The sequence below is a fragment of the Macrobrachium rosenbergii genome, chromosome 59 (assembly GCF_040412425.1).
Source record: "Macrobrachium rosenbergii isolate ZJJX-2024 chromosome 59, ASM4041242v1, whole genome shotgun sequence".
Taxonomy (NCBI): Eukaryota; Metazoa; Arthropoda; class Malacostraca; order Decapoda; family Palaemonidae; genus Macrobrachium; species Macrobrachium rosenbergii.
In genome coordinates, this window is record NC_089799.1 from 24,719,614 (window position 1) to 24,732,229 (window position 12,616).

The following is a 12,616-nucleotide window of genomic DNA, read 5'->3' on the forward strand; positions in this document are numbered from 1 at the left end:
TTGCAACCATATATTTCGAGCACTTACTTCTGTGTCCTTTGTATATATGGAGAGTAAGCTGCAAGTACTGTTGTTGCATATTCCCATCCAAATGAAGAGTCAGCAACATCTTGTAGAAAGAAATAACTGCAGTAGATTACTGGCTGCCGCCATCAGCTGATGCTGAAGGCAGGTGAGGTATTACTAAATGTTCTCATCAAGCCCAGCAGTATGGAAGAGATGAGGAACAGCAGGAAAAACAAGTGTCGGTAGAGAAATTCCCACCTTAGCGGTGAAGCTATTGTCAAAGGTACTGAACAGTCGTTCTGGAGATTTCTGACTCCGACATTCGAAATGAATGAAATCAAGATGCTATATGAGCTGTCCTTCTGCGTCTGATTTAGTATTCGACCCTGTGCCATTGACTATCCGTTTCAAGGGTTTTAGTTGTCTGTAAAAGAAAACTATTTTGCCGGCTTTGTATGTCCGTCCGCACTTTTTTTGTCAGCCCTCAGATCCTAAAAATCGCTGAGGCTGGAGGGCTGCATATTGGTATGTTGATCATCCACCTTCCAATCATCAAACATGCCAAACTGCAGTCCCCTAGCCTCGGTAGTTTTCATTCTATTTAAGGTTAAAGTTAACCATAATCGTGCATCTGGCAACGATATACGACAGGCCACCACGGGGCCGTGGTTAAAGTTTCATGTACCGAAAGATAGATCAATTTTCGGTGGCCTTGAATATACACTGTACAGAAATCTCGATTGCGCCGAAGAAACTTCGTCGCATTGTTTACTTGTGTCAGGCTGTTCTCATCACCCATTTGGAAGATGCTTTACCAGAATGATAAAATCACTTTATATTTCTGATTCCATGTAATGTGATAATGTGGGATTTTAGTGATAATGATCGCTAACAGGGGTTTTGTTTCCTTCGAACGAGTAAAACAAGTGGATGAGTAAGAACAAGACCTAAGAAGATGGGTAGAAGAGAAGGCAAAACACCGGTCTTCAGAGAACAGAAAGGATGTACAGTAGTCTGGGCTGGATTCATTGCTGGTCTTCAGCACATTGACTAGAAGGCTTGGAGGAAAGACCGAAACAATTAAATGCAAATAAGATTTTTTTTTTTTAAATTGCTGGGATTCTCCTGTTCTCGAGACAGGTTTTGCCCTTTTACCAAGGTTTTCCTGCTCTCGAGAAAGTTTAAAAAAAAATCGTAAACACACCGACAAAGGAAGGAACGTTACCTCCTCCTCCTCCTAATTTCGTTAGTGGAGGAAACAACTTTTATATCAGGGATAAGACCTCGAATATTAAAAAAATGTGATGCATACTTACAAGGAATCTGTTATATCTGATTTTACATCATCCATTGTCAAAAAGTATGTTGTTAATGAAACAGATTATCCATCTATCACACTTTATTGATACCCAGACACATAATGATTTATCTTTACTATCAGTCGCCATTGCTCGATATGACCTTTTTGTATTATCTGATAATAATACCAAGTGGCACTATAAAAAGTTAAACATACAAAGTACTGATATTTTTTCCTTATATATGTTCCTGTACAAACAGTTTTCTTGGAAAAAAACAGCAGAACTAGTTATTAAATTGTACACTTCGTCGACGTCTTTATAATCTGCTTATGAATTTCTGCTTCCACTCGTTGTGTATATGAAATACATTTTATTTTTCTGAAAAGAATACTATTGTGCCGCTTTGTCTGTCCGTCCGCACTTTTTTCTGTCCACACTTTTCTGTCCGCAGTTTTTCTGTTTGCCCTCAGATCTTAAAAACCACCGAGGCTAGAGGGCTGCAAATTATGTTGATCCTCCATCTCCAATCATCAAACATACCAAATTGCAGCCCTCTAGTCTCAGTAGTTTTTATTTTATTTAAGGTTAAAATTAGCATAATCATGTGTCTGGCAACGCAACAACAAAGGCCACCACGGCCGGCTGAAAATTTCATGGGCCGCGGCTGCTCATACAGCATTATACCGAGACCACCGAAAACCTAGGTGCATTTTTTCCTTGTTTCTTATTTGTGTACAATATTACAGATCTCATTTGATGCCTTTACTTTGTTTTTGTTTTTGAACCACTTACTATCCATCACATGCATTCATACACCAAGTTATATATATATATATATATATATATATATATATATATATATATATATATATATATATATATATATATATATATATATATATATATATATATATATATATATATATATATATATATATATATATATATATATATATATATATATATATATATATATATATATATATATATATATATATATATATATATATATTTTTTTTTTCTTTAGTTCCCACTTAATCTATTTAACATTATATTTCCCTTGAAGTTTATAGAATGACAGTACTATACATATTTTTTTTTATCCTCATCTGCTCTCTAATACTTTTGCTTTGTGGATACTTGCTCGCTCTTAAATCTACATTTCCAATGAAAGGATGATTTTCACTACATTGAACATATCTTTCAATAAAGCTTTTTTATATTGACCCTCCTTTAATCATAATTTCTTCTTTACCTTATGGAAATGGGTAATGAAAAAAAACTTCTAAAATCCTATATATAATAAATAAGCTTTGTTAAAAAAAATCTTATTTTTCCTGATTGATAACCAACTTTCCTTGTTATGAGACATTATTTTTATCTACCTTATAAATGATAATGTGTTTATAAATGTAAAAATAAATGCAAAAATAATATCCTATGACTGGTTACATAGCAACTTTGAGAATACTCATTTTCTGTCTTGGAATTTCATCATTACAGAACAACCGGGTAAGACGCTTCAATGACTTCTTTATGTCCGAGGCTGTGCTTGAATGTGCGGATGTAGAAGTTCCTCCAATGCAGGAAGCACTCGTTTCTCTTGTCGAACGTCCTGAAGCTGAAGCAGAGAGTGTAAAGGGCCATCTCCAGTTCGGGCGTGGTCTCGACGAAGAAGGTCTTGATCTGGTTTCCCCGCTGGAGCCTCGTCTCGACGACGTAGCCCTGCAGAGACCGAAAGGAGGAGGACGGATTATAGTAAGTAGCCATTTTCAAATTTCTTTCATTTTTCCAGTGCCGGGGAGATCAACGTGGTTTGTCTACAAAGCTGCCTCTTGAACAGAAGTTGGTTAAGGGATTTAGGAAGCAATGGGGGACGTAGAGAGTTTCGTAAGCCATCAGTAATATGAAAACCATATCAAATCATGATCAGTCAAGACTAAATATCGTAATACAATTTCCAAAGGAACTTAATGAAACTTGTAATAAGTTGTTAGGGCTGTTAATTAGGACTAATTTTAGATGAGAAAATTCATGAAGACATTGGGAGTTAGTTTTCCGAGATACCTCTTGAATTGAGTATAGAATTTAGGCCAAATGCAAGCACTGGGACTTATGAGGTCATTCAGCTCTGAAACAGAAATTGGCAGTAAAAATTTTGAAAGGTGTAATAGGAGGAAAACCTCGCAACTGCACTATGAATCAATTGTTAGGAGAGGGTAGAAAGTAAGATGGAAGTAAAAGAATCTGAAAGGAGGTACAGTAAAAGGAACAAAAGGGGGATGTACCTCTTAAATAGTATCAAAATCACTGCCTTAAAGTAAGGTATTCATATAAAAATTTGCTAAAAAGATGATATTAACAAGATTCGATAGTGCAGTGTAATAATAATAATAATAATAATAATAATAATAATAATAATAATAATAATAATAATAATAATAATAATAATATAATAATATACCAGAAGAAGATCCTCTTTCAAACAACTTCATTGAAAAGAATAGCCGTCTGGATGCCGAGTAGTTTATACTGAAATTTTTCAACCTCTCGAATGTGTTTCTTTGTACCAGCAGGTAGCTTTTATTTATAAGCTATCCAAAGCTTATTTATTTTATCTTAAAGTTTCGGTAGGTTTTACTAACATTTACAGAAGTCAAATGAAGCCAGGTGTACATGCATTTTGTATGTATAGCCGCAAGCCGCTGATTGGCAGGCGCCAAGTCCTGGGAGTCCTGCTGTAGGAGGGCTTACTGCTTGTAGCACTGGGTGGCTGAAGGGTTATCTTAGGAGTGCACTTTGCTGTTCTCCTGATGGCGGTTAGGAGAAGACGGGTCTCGTGGGTCACGGTCAACGACAGTTTATACTGGAGGATAGCAAGGCCTTCTTTATAGCAGAGGCAGTGGTGGTCAGTGTCATCCAGAATCTTTTGTGTTTCTTACAATCTGCTGACACTTGTGGGGTGATGCTGTGTTCCCTAATGTAGTACTGGTAGACCGCCCCTTCATGTAGGTTGGCAGCAGGTCCTCTTGGAGAGGCGATTTGTAGTCATATCGATATAGGAATGTCGGTATCCATTCTGCCACGATCCCTGGTAAACTGCTCCTCTCCTCTTTAAGGGATCATTGCAAGTGACGGGGCTGTTCCTCAGGAGGTACAAGGCAGTCTTCCGATCCTTGCAGTTTTGGGGAGTACAGTTCTCAGTTGTCAAACGGAAGTCACAGTGATTCTTTTCTTTTTCAATTGGTAGGTTCTCTACTTAGAATACAAAAAATCTCAAATACAGATGTACAAGATACTGAATCATATGCTACAGCGTCTCATAAAAAGGTTGTTTTCTTGTTTGTGGGACTATGTTGGTATGATCATCTAATTTGTAATGTTATTGTTCTAAAACCAAGACTGCTTTTCATCTTTAGGCAATGGTTTCTCAGGTTGAAAGGCTAGTCGCACATTTGACGTTCGCAAACAGTGTGCTTTTAAAAACGACAAAGAAAAGCGATGAGTACCAAAATCTGAAATTGGCTGTAGAGCCTTTTGCTCAATTTTTAGCATCTTTAATCAGCTTCTCCAGCCCTGGCAATGGATATATCTTCCAAGAAATGTAAAGCTTTTGAGTAACAATCTAAAATTTCATAAAAAAAAAAAAACTTTGGAATGTGAGGTGGTTAGGTGATGAACTTGTGGATGATGCTATAGTTGTTTATCATATCTGATAAGCCCTGGTGCCCATCATGAGTAACGTAAACAAAAAAATTAAATTTCGTAATAATGCTGTTCTCAAGGGATCACGCTATTTCAAGCAGCGTTTGGGCCTAGATTAGCTGGCAGTGAAGCTGTATATATTTTTTTAAATTGATCAGATCTTACCTTATGGGTAAAAAGTTCATCTCTAAATTCAAAGTCCCATATCAGATTATCAAATTGACATTAAAAGTATTCAGTCAGGTCAAGACATAATGGCGATGTGGAAGTCTACTTTTGAAAATTATTAGGTTATTAATCGTAAAATTTTAAGTTTCAGGGCAATACAGCTTCCTCATGCTCGTCCAAAACAAACAGTGCTCTGGACTGAGATTTTCATTTTTCAGTGCATGAACGATGAGATGTTTAATTCTTATGGGTTTTAGAATGAAAGACTCATTAGAAAATTTCAATTCTCGAGCTGAATCAGTTTCCAGTGGCATTTGAACATGGACGTATTTACGTGCCATCTGAGCTTGTTTCCCAAATGTTGGCGTTCTGGAGTCATATAACCCTCAAATAAGCAAGGTGAAAAGAGGTGCATTAACACGGGGATTATTATATAGCACAGCGATATTTCCGATTTCAGCACATACAAAGTTGCTGGGTAAAAATGCCTCGATTATTTTTGTAGACTTAGCACGATACAGTTCTCAAGTTAAGAATGAGACATTTCTAATTCTTTGATCTGGATCCATCAACGTTGGAGTATGTAATGTTCAATTTTGGTAAATTTCAAACCCTAAGTTAGTGACCCTCCCAGCAAGATTTGGAATATACAGTCATTCCTGTTATCTAGTTATTGCTCAGAGAAGATAGACATCTGGATCCCAAAAACACAATGGCAACAAAACTGAGAAAACATAAATTATTATGGATGCTATGGATACAATGAAGAAGAGTTAAATCAAATACCTTATGATCTAACGGGACAACCTTGGTGAAGCAAAATGGGTAACCTTTCTTCTTCAAACCTTCCCAGTTGTGCAAACCTACTAAGTTTCCGTTCTTCGTCTCACCCTGAAACACATGCTCAAATCCTGAGGATATTTTGTAACCTCGCCAGTATTCTGTGAACCAATATTCGTCAAGGACATCCCTCAGATTTCTTGTGATAAGCCCTGTTAAAATAGTAAAAAATGCATAAAATATTAGATATCACACAAACGAAGTTCGAGACAAGATTAGCCCTGCAACTAAACACTTTGGAAATCATTTAATATCAATGTCGATAATTTATGTTAAAAACAATGATAGAAATAGAAAAAAAAATTAGGTCTCATTGAATACAAAGAGTTCAGGACAGAACTAAACCACAACTTAGCACTTTGGAAATTATTTAATATCAACATCGGCAATCTCTGTTAAAAATAATGGATAAAATCTAAAAATATATTAGGTATCACTGAACACAAAGAGTTCAGTACAAGACTAAACCCGCAACTTGACACTTTGGAAATAATATGATGTCAACGTCGGTTCCCACGAGGAATTCTATTCCAGACAAACAAGATCTGCTTTTTGTAATAATTAGAGAATTAACACAATACCTTTTGCCCTGAGATAATCTCCCAAACATTGCATGACTTTCGTGGTCACGATGGAGTCAAGGAATGCATCTTGATGTCCTAGGGCCGTCTGATTCCCATTCAGCAACTTTACCAACTCTTTGGTAGTATCTTTGTGCATCAGTTGTGAATACTGAGAAAGAAGCAGCCTGCGGAGACAAAATTCACTTAGTGAATTTCTTCTGTTTTGCCTGGCCAGTTTTTAAAAGCAATTGTTCTTAGAGAATGCATAACATTTGAAAGTCCCAATGCTTGCTTGGTAGTTACAGTGCATGGTACGTAACATTAAAAAACACAGTATAAAGATAAGAATATAAATAAATGATCTGTCTGTGAGATATGGTATACTTTGACTCAAACAGCATTCCCCCAGATTTGATATTCCTAATTGCTTTTATGCATTGACTTCTTATATCGAACTTCAACGGAATTTGCTTTGCTAATCATAGAAATGGTTCCTGTAAAACTGAACAAGCTGCGTGTTATATGACATAGTGATTTAAGATCTACTGCTTGCTGTGTCTACATTTTTCCTGTTTCCGTTAATCAGCAGCCAACCGGATGTGTCTTTCAGAACATCAAAATCGACTTACGGTTCTCTGTAGGCATCGGCTGACCAACACCTCTTCTTCGCGTTGATTCCGATAACAGTCCTGTTCCAGTCTAGCTGAAGGAGTTTCTCAGCGACATCAGAGAAACGCAGCCTTGGGTTTCTGCAGATCGCTGTACCTCTGTGCGCCAGCATATGTTTTACTGGAACATCTCCACATTGTGTCAAGTTTTTAAACAGCTCTGGAGTTATACCTAAAGAAAATAATCATTGTTTAAAATTAAATACTTGTGACAAAGGGCAGTTTTCAACAACGCTTTTAAACTACTGAGGCTTTCTCCAAAAGTTCTTCCATGAAGAGTTGGAGCGAATCCGTTTAGTTGTGACCAGCAAAGGGGAACTTGAGTCGTTATGTAGGCCTATTGACAAAACTTTGAAACTGGACATTTCAGCAAAATACGTATAGGAAGTTCCAATCTCTATGTAAAAGGGAGATGGATAATGATTGCCACTGCATTTTTAATCATTTTATATAACGTGAAACATCTCTTTATCCCACTTTCCAATGAAAATTTCTTCAAGTAGTAACAGGTAACTGGTTGATCGCGATGTGTTCCTTCAAATAACATTCAAATCCTAGTTAAAGTATCATGCGATTACCAATGAGTCACCCACTTTCCAGGGATATATGTGTAGGTACTTCCCTAACCATCTCTCTCTCTCTCTCTCTCTCTCTCTCTCTCTCTTATGTGGACTACCAGACAAGGAGGACAGAGTGGAAAGAACCCCGTATGCTTCTGTTAACCAAGGCAGTAAATTATATACCGATACTCAGGTTGCTCTAGCGTGGGGGTTGAAACTATATCAGTATCGTTTATAAGCGTTGCCGAACTTAACGTTCTAATGGAAAATGTAAACAAGAAAAAGGAAGCTATTTGATGACTATACCTGCGCATTTCAGGGCCGTGTCTAATAGATTTTCGCCGATAAAATCTTTACTAAGCATCGGATATGGATCGTATTTTGGAAATAGCTATTTGAAGCCACGGCCCAATTGGGAAAAATATGCAGTGATGTCTTATGTGGAAAATTAAGGCACTTATCAGAGTAAATCAAAGAAATTTAAAGGGAAACTTAGCTAAACTTAGTAAGCACCCAGAGAGAGGCTAGTTGTGACGTAAACTATGACATCAGACGTAATAGCAAGGTTCCTAGTAGCATGATAATGATAGTAGAAACACAGATATTTGACCCTCTTGTACAGTAAGTTATACCTTGAGTAGGATATGCTATAATTATCGAAATTTTATTTTCTCTATTTCCATCGAAAGCTCTTCACTTATGGTCTGCTCAACGCGCAAGACCCTGATTCACACAAGGTTGGCTCAATCTTAAACAAACTACAGCATATCCTCTTGCATAATTTTATGTTGCAATATTTTTTTTTTACTTCATATTTCCTTCAATTTCAATAAAGTTCAATGGACTAGTGGTTTATAAAAGTTAGGGCATACTCAAGCGCTTGGACTATGAGTTACGAGTATCATTCAGCACTACAATGTAGTTACGATTAAAGTATATATATATATATATATATATATATATATATATATATATATATATATATATATATATATATATATATATATATATATATATATATATATATATATATAATATATACATATTTATATATATAATAAACGATGTAAATGCAATAATCAAAATAACTGAAAATTGAAAGAATGAGTAATTTCAAATCCAAAACAAATAAATAGATAAAACCGGGAATACATAGACTCACTGATAACCACTCAACAACCCTACAACAAACATTAGTGTCAGTTTCAAGTAAGTGAATCAAGCGTACAGAAGCAACAGAAACTCACACAGATGCACACAAATAAAATACTGAAGGGGGAGAAGTGTGCTATACCAAGCACTGTGGATTTATTATGGGACTGATCATGCATTAAGGAAGTTAAGGTTAGAACACTTGCGTCATGTTACATTCGTTTAGCAGGACTAAGCAGGTACACGTGAACAGGAACTTTTGAGGAGACAATATGAAGCAACAGAAACTCCGGAGTAACAACGGTTTTCACAGAGTGTTGCTGTAAGACTTGGTGCATATTTCAAGTTAAAGGAAACTTGAATTACGCCATGGAACTGTATTGCATTATTAATATTCTTATTTGATGCCCATTCCCTTATTGTACTCTACTTAGAGACATAACTCATCTAAAAAGAAGAGAGAGAGAGAGAGAAAGTATGTAGGGTGGGTGTTTGAGTGTGTGAAACAATATAAGAATTCCATATACTACTGCTGTTACAACTGCTACTAACATCTGAGTCTTCATTCATAAAGTATATGGGCGGGGTGTCTAGTTAAGCACGTCATACCAGGGCCAAGAGAGACAAGGTCTACCCAATTGGGTGGAGTCGCTTCCCACCTGGGGTAACTACGTAGGCGATGACGTATCTTAGAGGTACCTGCTCATTACGGCAATTCACCTGCTAACGCAATACATGGGGGACTTTGGGCGGAAGTGAGCAGACCTCTTTCTCTTGGACTTGCGTCATACTACAGTATCAATGAGTGGGAGGGCCTTCAGTAATGACGTTTTACTAGCCTCTATCTACGAGCCTGCTAGATTTAGCTAAGTTTCCCTTTAAATTTCCTTGGTTTACTCTGATAAGTGCCTTAATTATCAACATAAGACGTCACTGCATATTTTTGCCAATTAGGCTGTGGCTTCAAATAGCTATTTCCAAAATACGATCCATATCCGATGCTTTGGTAAGATTTTATCGACGAAAATCAATTAGACACGGCCCTGAAATGCACAGTAGGTGGAACAAAATGACTCTCAGAGTAACTGAGTTTTTATCGTTATACACTGTTGTTTCAAGGTTATTCCATATCTCAGGTCAAGGATGGGTATTTAGTAAGCTACTTCCGTCAAAAAGGAGCCATAACACCTTTTGTCATAAGGTAGTATGGTCAAAGCGCTTCATCGAGAGTCCATCATATTCACACACAGGAGTTTATTTACAGTTTCGAAATCATTTAGATGTCCCAGGCTTGATTTTAAACGTTTTAAGCCTTTCCGTTCTGCAAATTGTCAAATGAAGTGCTATTTCCTCTTCGAAATCCAAAACTTCTCTTTAAAGAGCACCAAAATAAAAATAATAAACTTAACAGAAACCTAATATTAATGGTGCTCATCAAAAACTAGGCCTACATCGAACAAGAAGATTTGGCAGTGGAAGTTAACGGCTGTGACACACCTCATCCTTCACGGTAGAATACTGTGGATTGAATATATTTGTTATTCGACTGCTGTCGGTTGCAACCAGTGTGAGAGAGAAAAATACCAAAGGAAACTTTCATTGCGCCGTCTAAATCTGTACTGTCTAAACGGGAGGGTCTCGACGAGGTAGCCTAAACCTCACCTCCACCGGGAGTGACCAGTCATAAAATATCCGTTAAGAATTCTTCTTTCGTACACTAAAAGTGAAAGCCGAGAAGTTCTCAGATTATCAGGAGATAGACCTATGATACACTTTGTATGACCTAATATCGAGATAAAGGCCGACCTTTCCGTAATTTCCGTAGGTCAAACTGCTTTACTATGGATACGCATGGGTCTAGGTATGATGTTCCGAACCACGTAACTCTTTTTTAAATGTTTGTCGCAGAGGTTTTGGCATAGCATTAGGTTCTTGATCTGACAGCAAACAACAGTTACGGAAATAATTACACCCCGGTACTCTTACATATCTATACATAACAGAAGTAGTTATGAGCATAATAATCATGTAGGTCTAAGCGTTAGCCTGTGCTTTCTAACCCCTTGCGTCATAACAGTACCGCAAAGCTCTAAGTAGAGTAATGAGGTTCAAGATATTAAAAAATAATGATGGTTATTAGATTTGCCATAAAAGTTAAGCCGAAACAATACAACACTGACAATAAAACTAGCGGTGCCCAAATCAGTTACCAGTATTCATTACCAGCTTGGAGCAACTAATGGCTACTTTCCAGCCCCCAGATCATAATTATATGACAAGAAAAAGTTATAAAACATCGTCCTTTAATATATGGTGATGTTACTGTTAGTAATTTAACAGTAAGACAGCAGAAAACCTTTTGGCATTGCTTTGACCTGTCATAAAATTTTAGTTACTCAGCTCAGGTGAAAATGAAATAAAAAGTAAGAAAGGCTCTGTTTTCAAGTCAAATGTTCCCTGTCTTATTGTACGCTAGGCCTATACAATCTGTAATCACCTGCAGGCTGATGACTTCTGTAAATGGATTGTGTTTTCCTGAGTATTTTTAAAGCTTAACCGTGTAAAATAACATTTGTCTAGGAACATTTACTTTACTAGTTAAGCTTAGAGATAAAAGTTATCGCAGTGTAAAAAATTTGGCCTGTCGTTAGACCTATAGTTCGTAGCCTCCGAAGACTAAGCAATTTTCCTATAAAAATAACGTCAGAGTTGATAGTGTATAAAAAAAAAGACTGAATAAACGAATCCTTCTTGCAGGGAAATTTCCTGTCCAAGATAGCAAACCATTTCGTCAATGTGCCAACAAGATCGCTTAGATCAGTTTGGTGCTTTCATCAGTGCAAGCATCAAGGAACCCCTAGTTGCTAAATGTCACCGCCCGAACAAAGGGTGAGATGAAAATATGAAATAACAAAGAAATTAGTGAGGCAAGGAACACCCACTTACTACTTGTGATCAGCTAAGCTTTTGATTCTAAAGGGGTACACATTTCAAATGTTCTCACCTTCAAATAGGAGGCAGAAGAGGAGGAAGTGGGCCTTCATGTCTGAGTTGTTACCTCACCCGAAGGCTTTCCACAACGGAGTGGCGATGGATTGCACTAACTGCTTAAGCTTTGCCTGCCGTCTGTCGTAAGGATCGTCCCAAACATTCCTCCTTTCATTATCAAATGCATTTAATTAGTCTCTCTCTCTCCCCCATCTCTTTATATATATATATATATATATATATATATATATATATATATATATATATATATATATATATATATATATATATATATATATATATATATATATATATACTGTATATATAGGTGCTACTTTGACTTGTTATCTACGCGTCACTTACTCCAAGATGTTAGTGCTAAACATGGCGGAAGCTCCTTGGGACGCCGTGTTTAGTATTAGCCTCACGGGGATCAAGGGTTATATACACCCATTTCTATATTGTGGCCGGCAAATTATATTAATAAACGATATCTTCGTGCGGCCGTCTACTTTACATTTACCATACGGTGTTTAGTACTAGCACCTCGGAGTAGGTGATGCATAGATAACAAGCCAGCCAGAGTATAGATAACAAGCCAGCCATATATATATATATATATATATATATATATATATATATATATATATATAATATGAACGAGA

General features: G+C 36.7%; 1 protein-coding gene across 1 annotated transcript; it reads right to left on the reverse strand.

Annotated features, from left to right (window-relative positions):
* Nucleotides 1-2,586: 2,586 nt before the first annotated feature.
* On the reverse strand, nucleotides 2,587-12,114 carry LOC136837722 (endoribonuclease CG2145-like). Its single transcript, XM_067102622.1, has 5 exons — nucleotides 11,968-12,114; nucleotides 7,213-7,423; nucleotides 6,602-6,768; nucleotides 5,967-6,172; nucleotides 2,587-3,032 (listed from the first exon to the last, which is right to left on the reverse strand). Exons 1-5 carry the CDS (start codon nucleotides 12,005-12,007, stop codon nucleotides 2,805-2,807), a joined length of 852 nt encoding a protein of 283 aa, XP_066958723.1. The 5' UTR covers nucleotides 12,008-12,114; the 3' UTR covers nucleotides 2,587-2,804.
* Nucleotides 12,115-12,616: the final 502 nt, after the last annotated feature.

Excerpts from the sequence above, each read along its gene's own strand:
- LOC136837722 (XM_067102622.1), bottom strand. The coding sequence starts at position 12,007 with ATGAAGGCCCACTTCCTCCTCTTCTGCCTCCTATTTGAAG. Across the intron at positions 6,173-6,601 it reads AGATTATCTCAGGGCAAAAG|GGCTTATCACAAGAAATCTG; the intron begins GTATTGTGTTAA and ends CTATTTTAACAG. Across the intron at positions 3,033-5,966 it reads TTGTCCCGTTAGATCATAAG|GGCTACGTCGTCGAGACGAG; the intron begins GTATTTGATTTA and ends CGGTCTCTGCAG.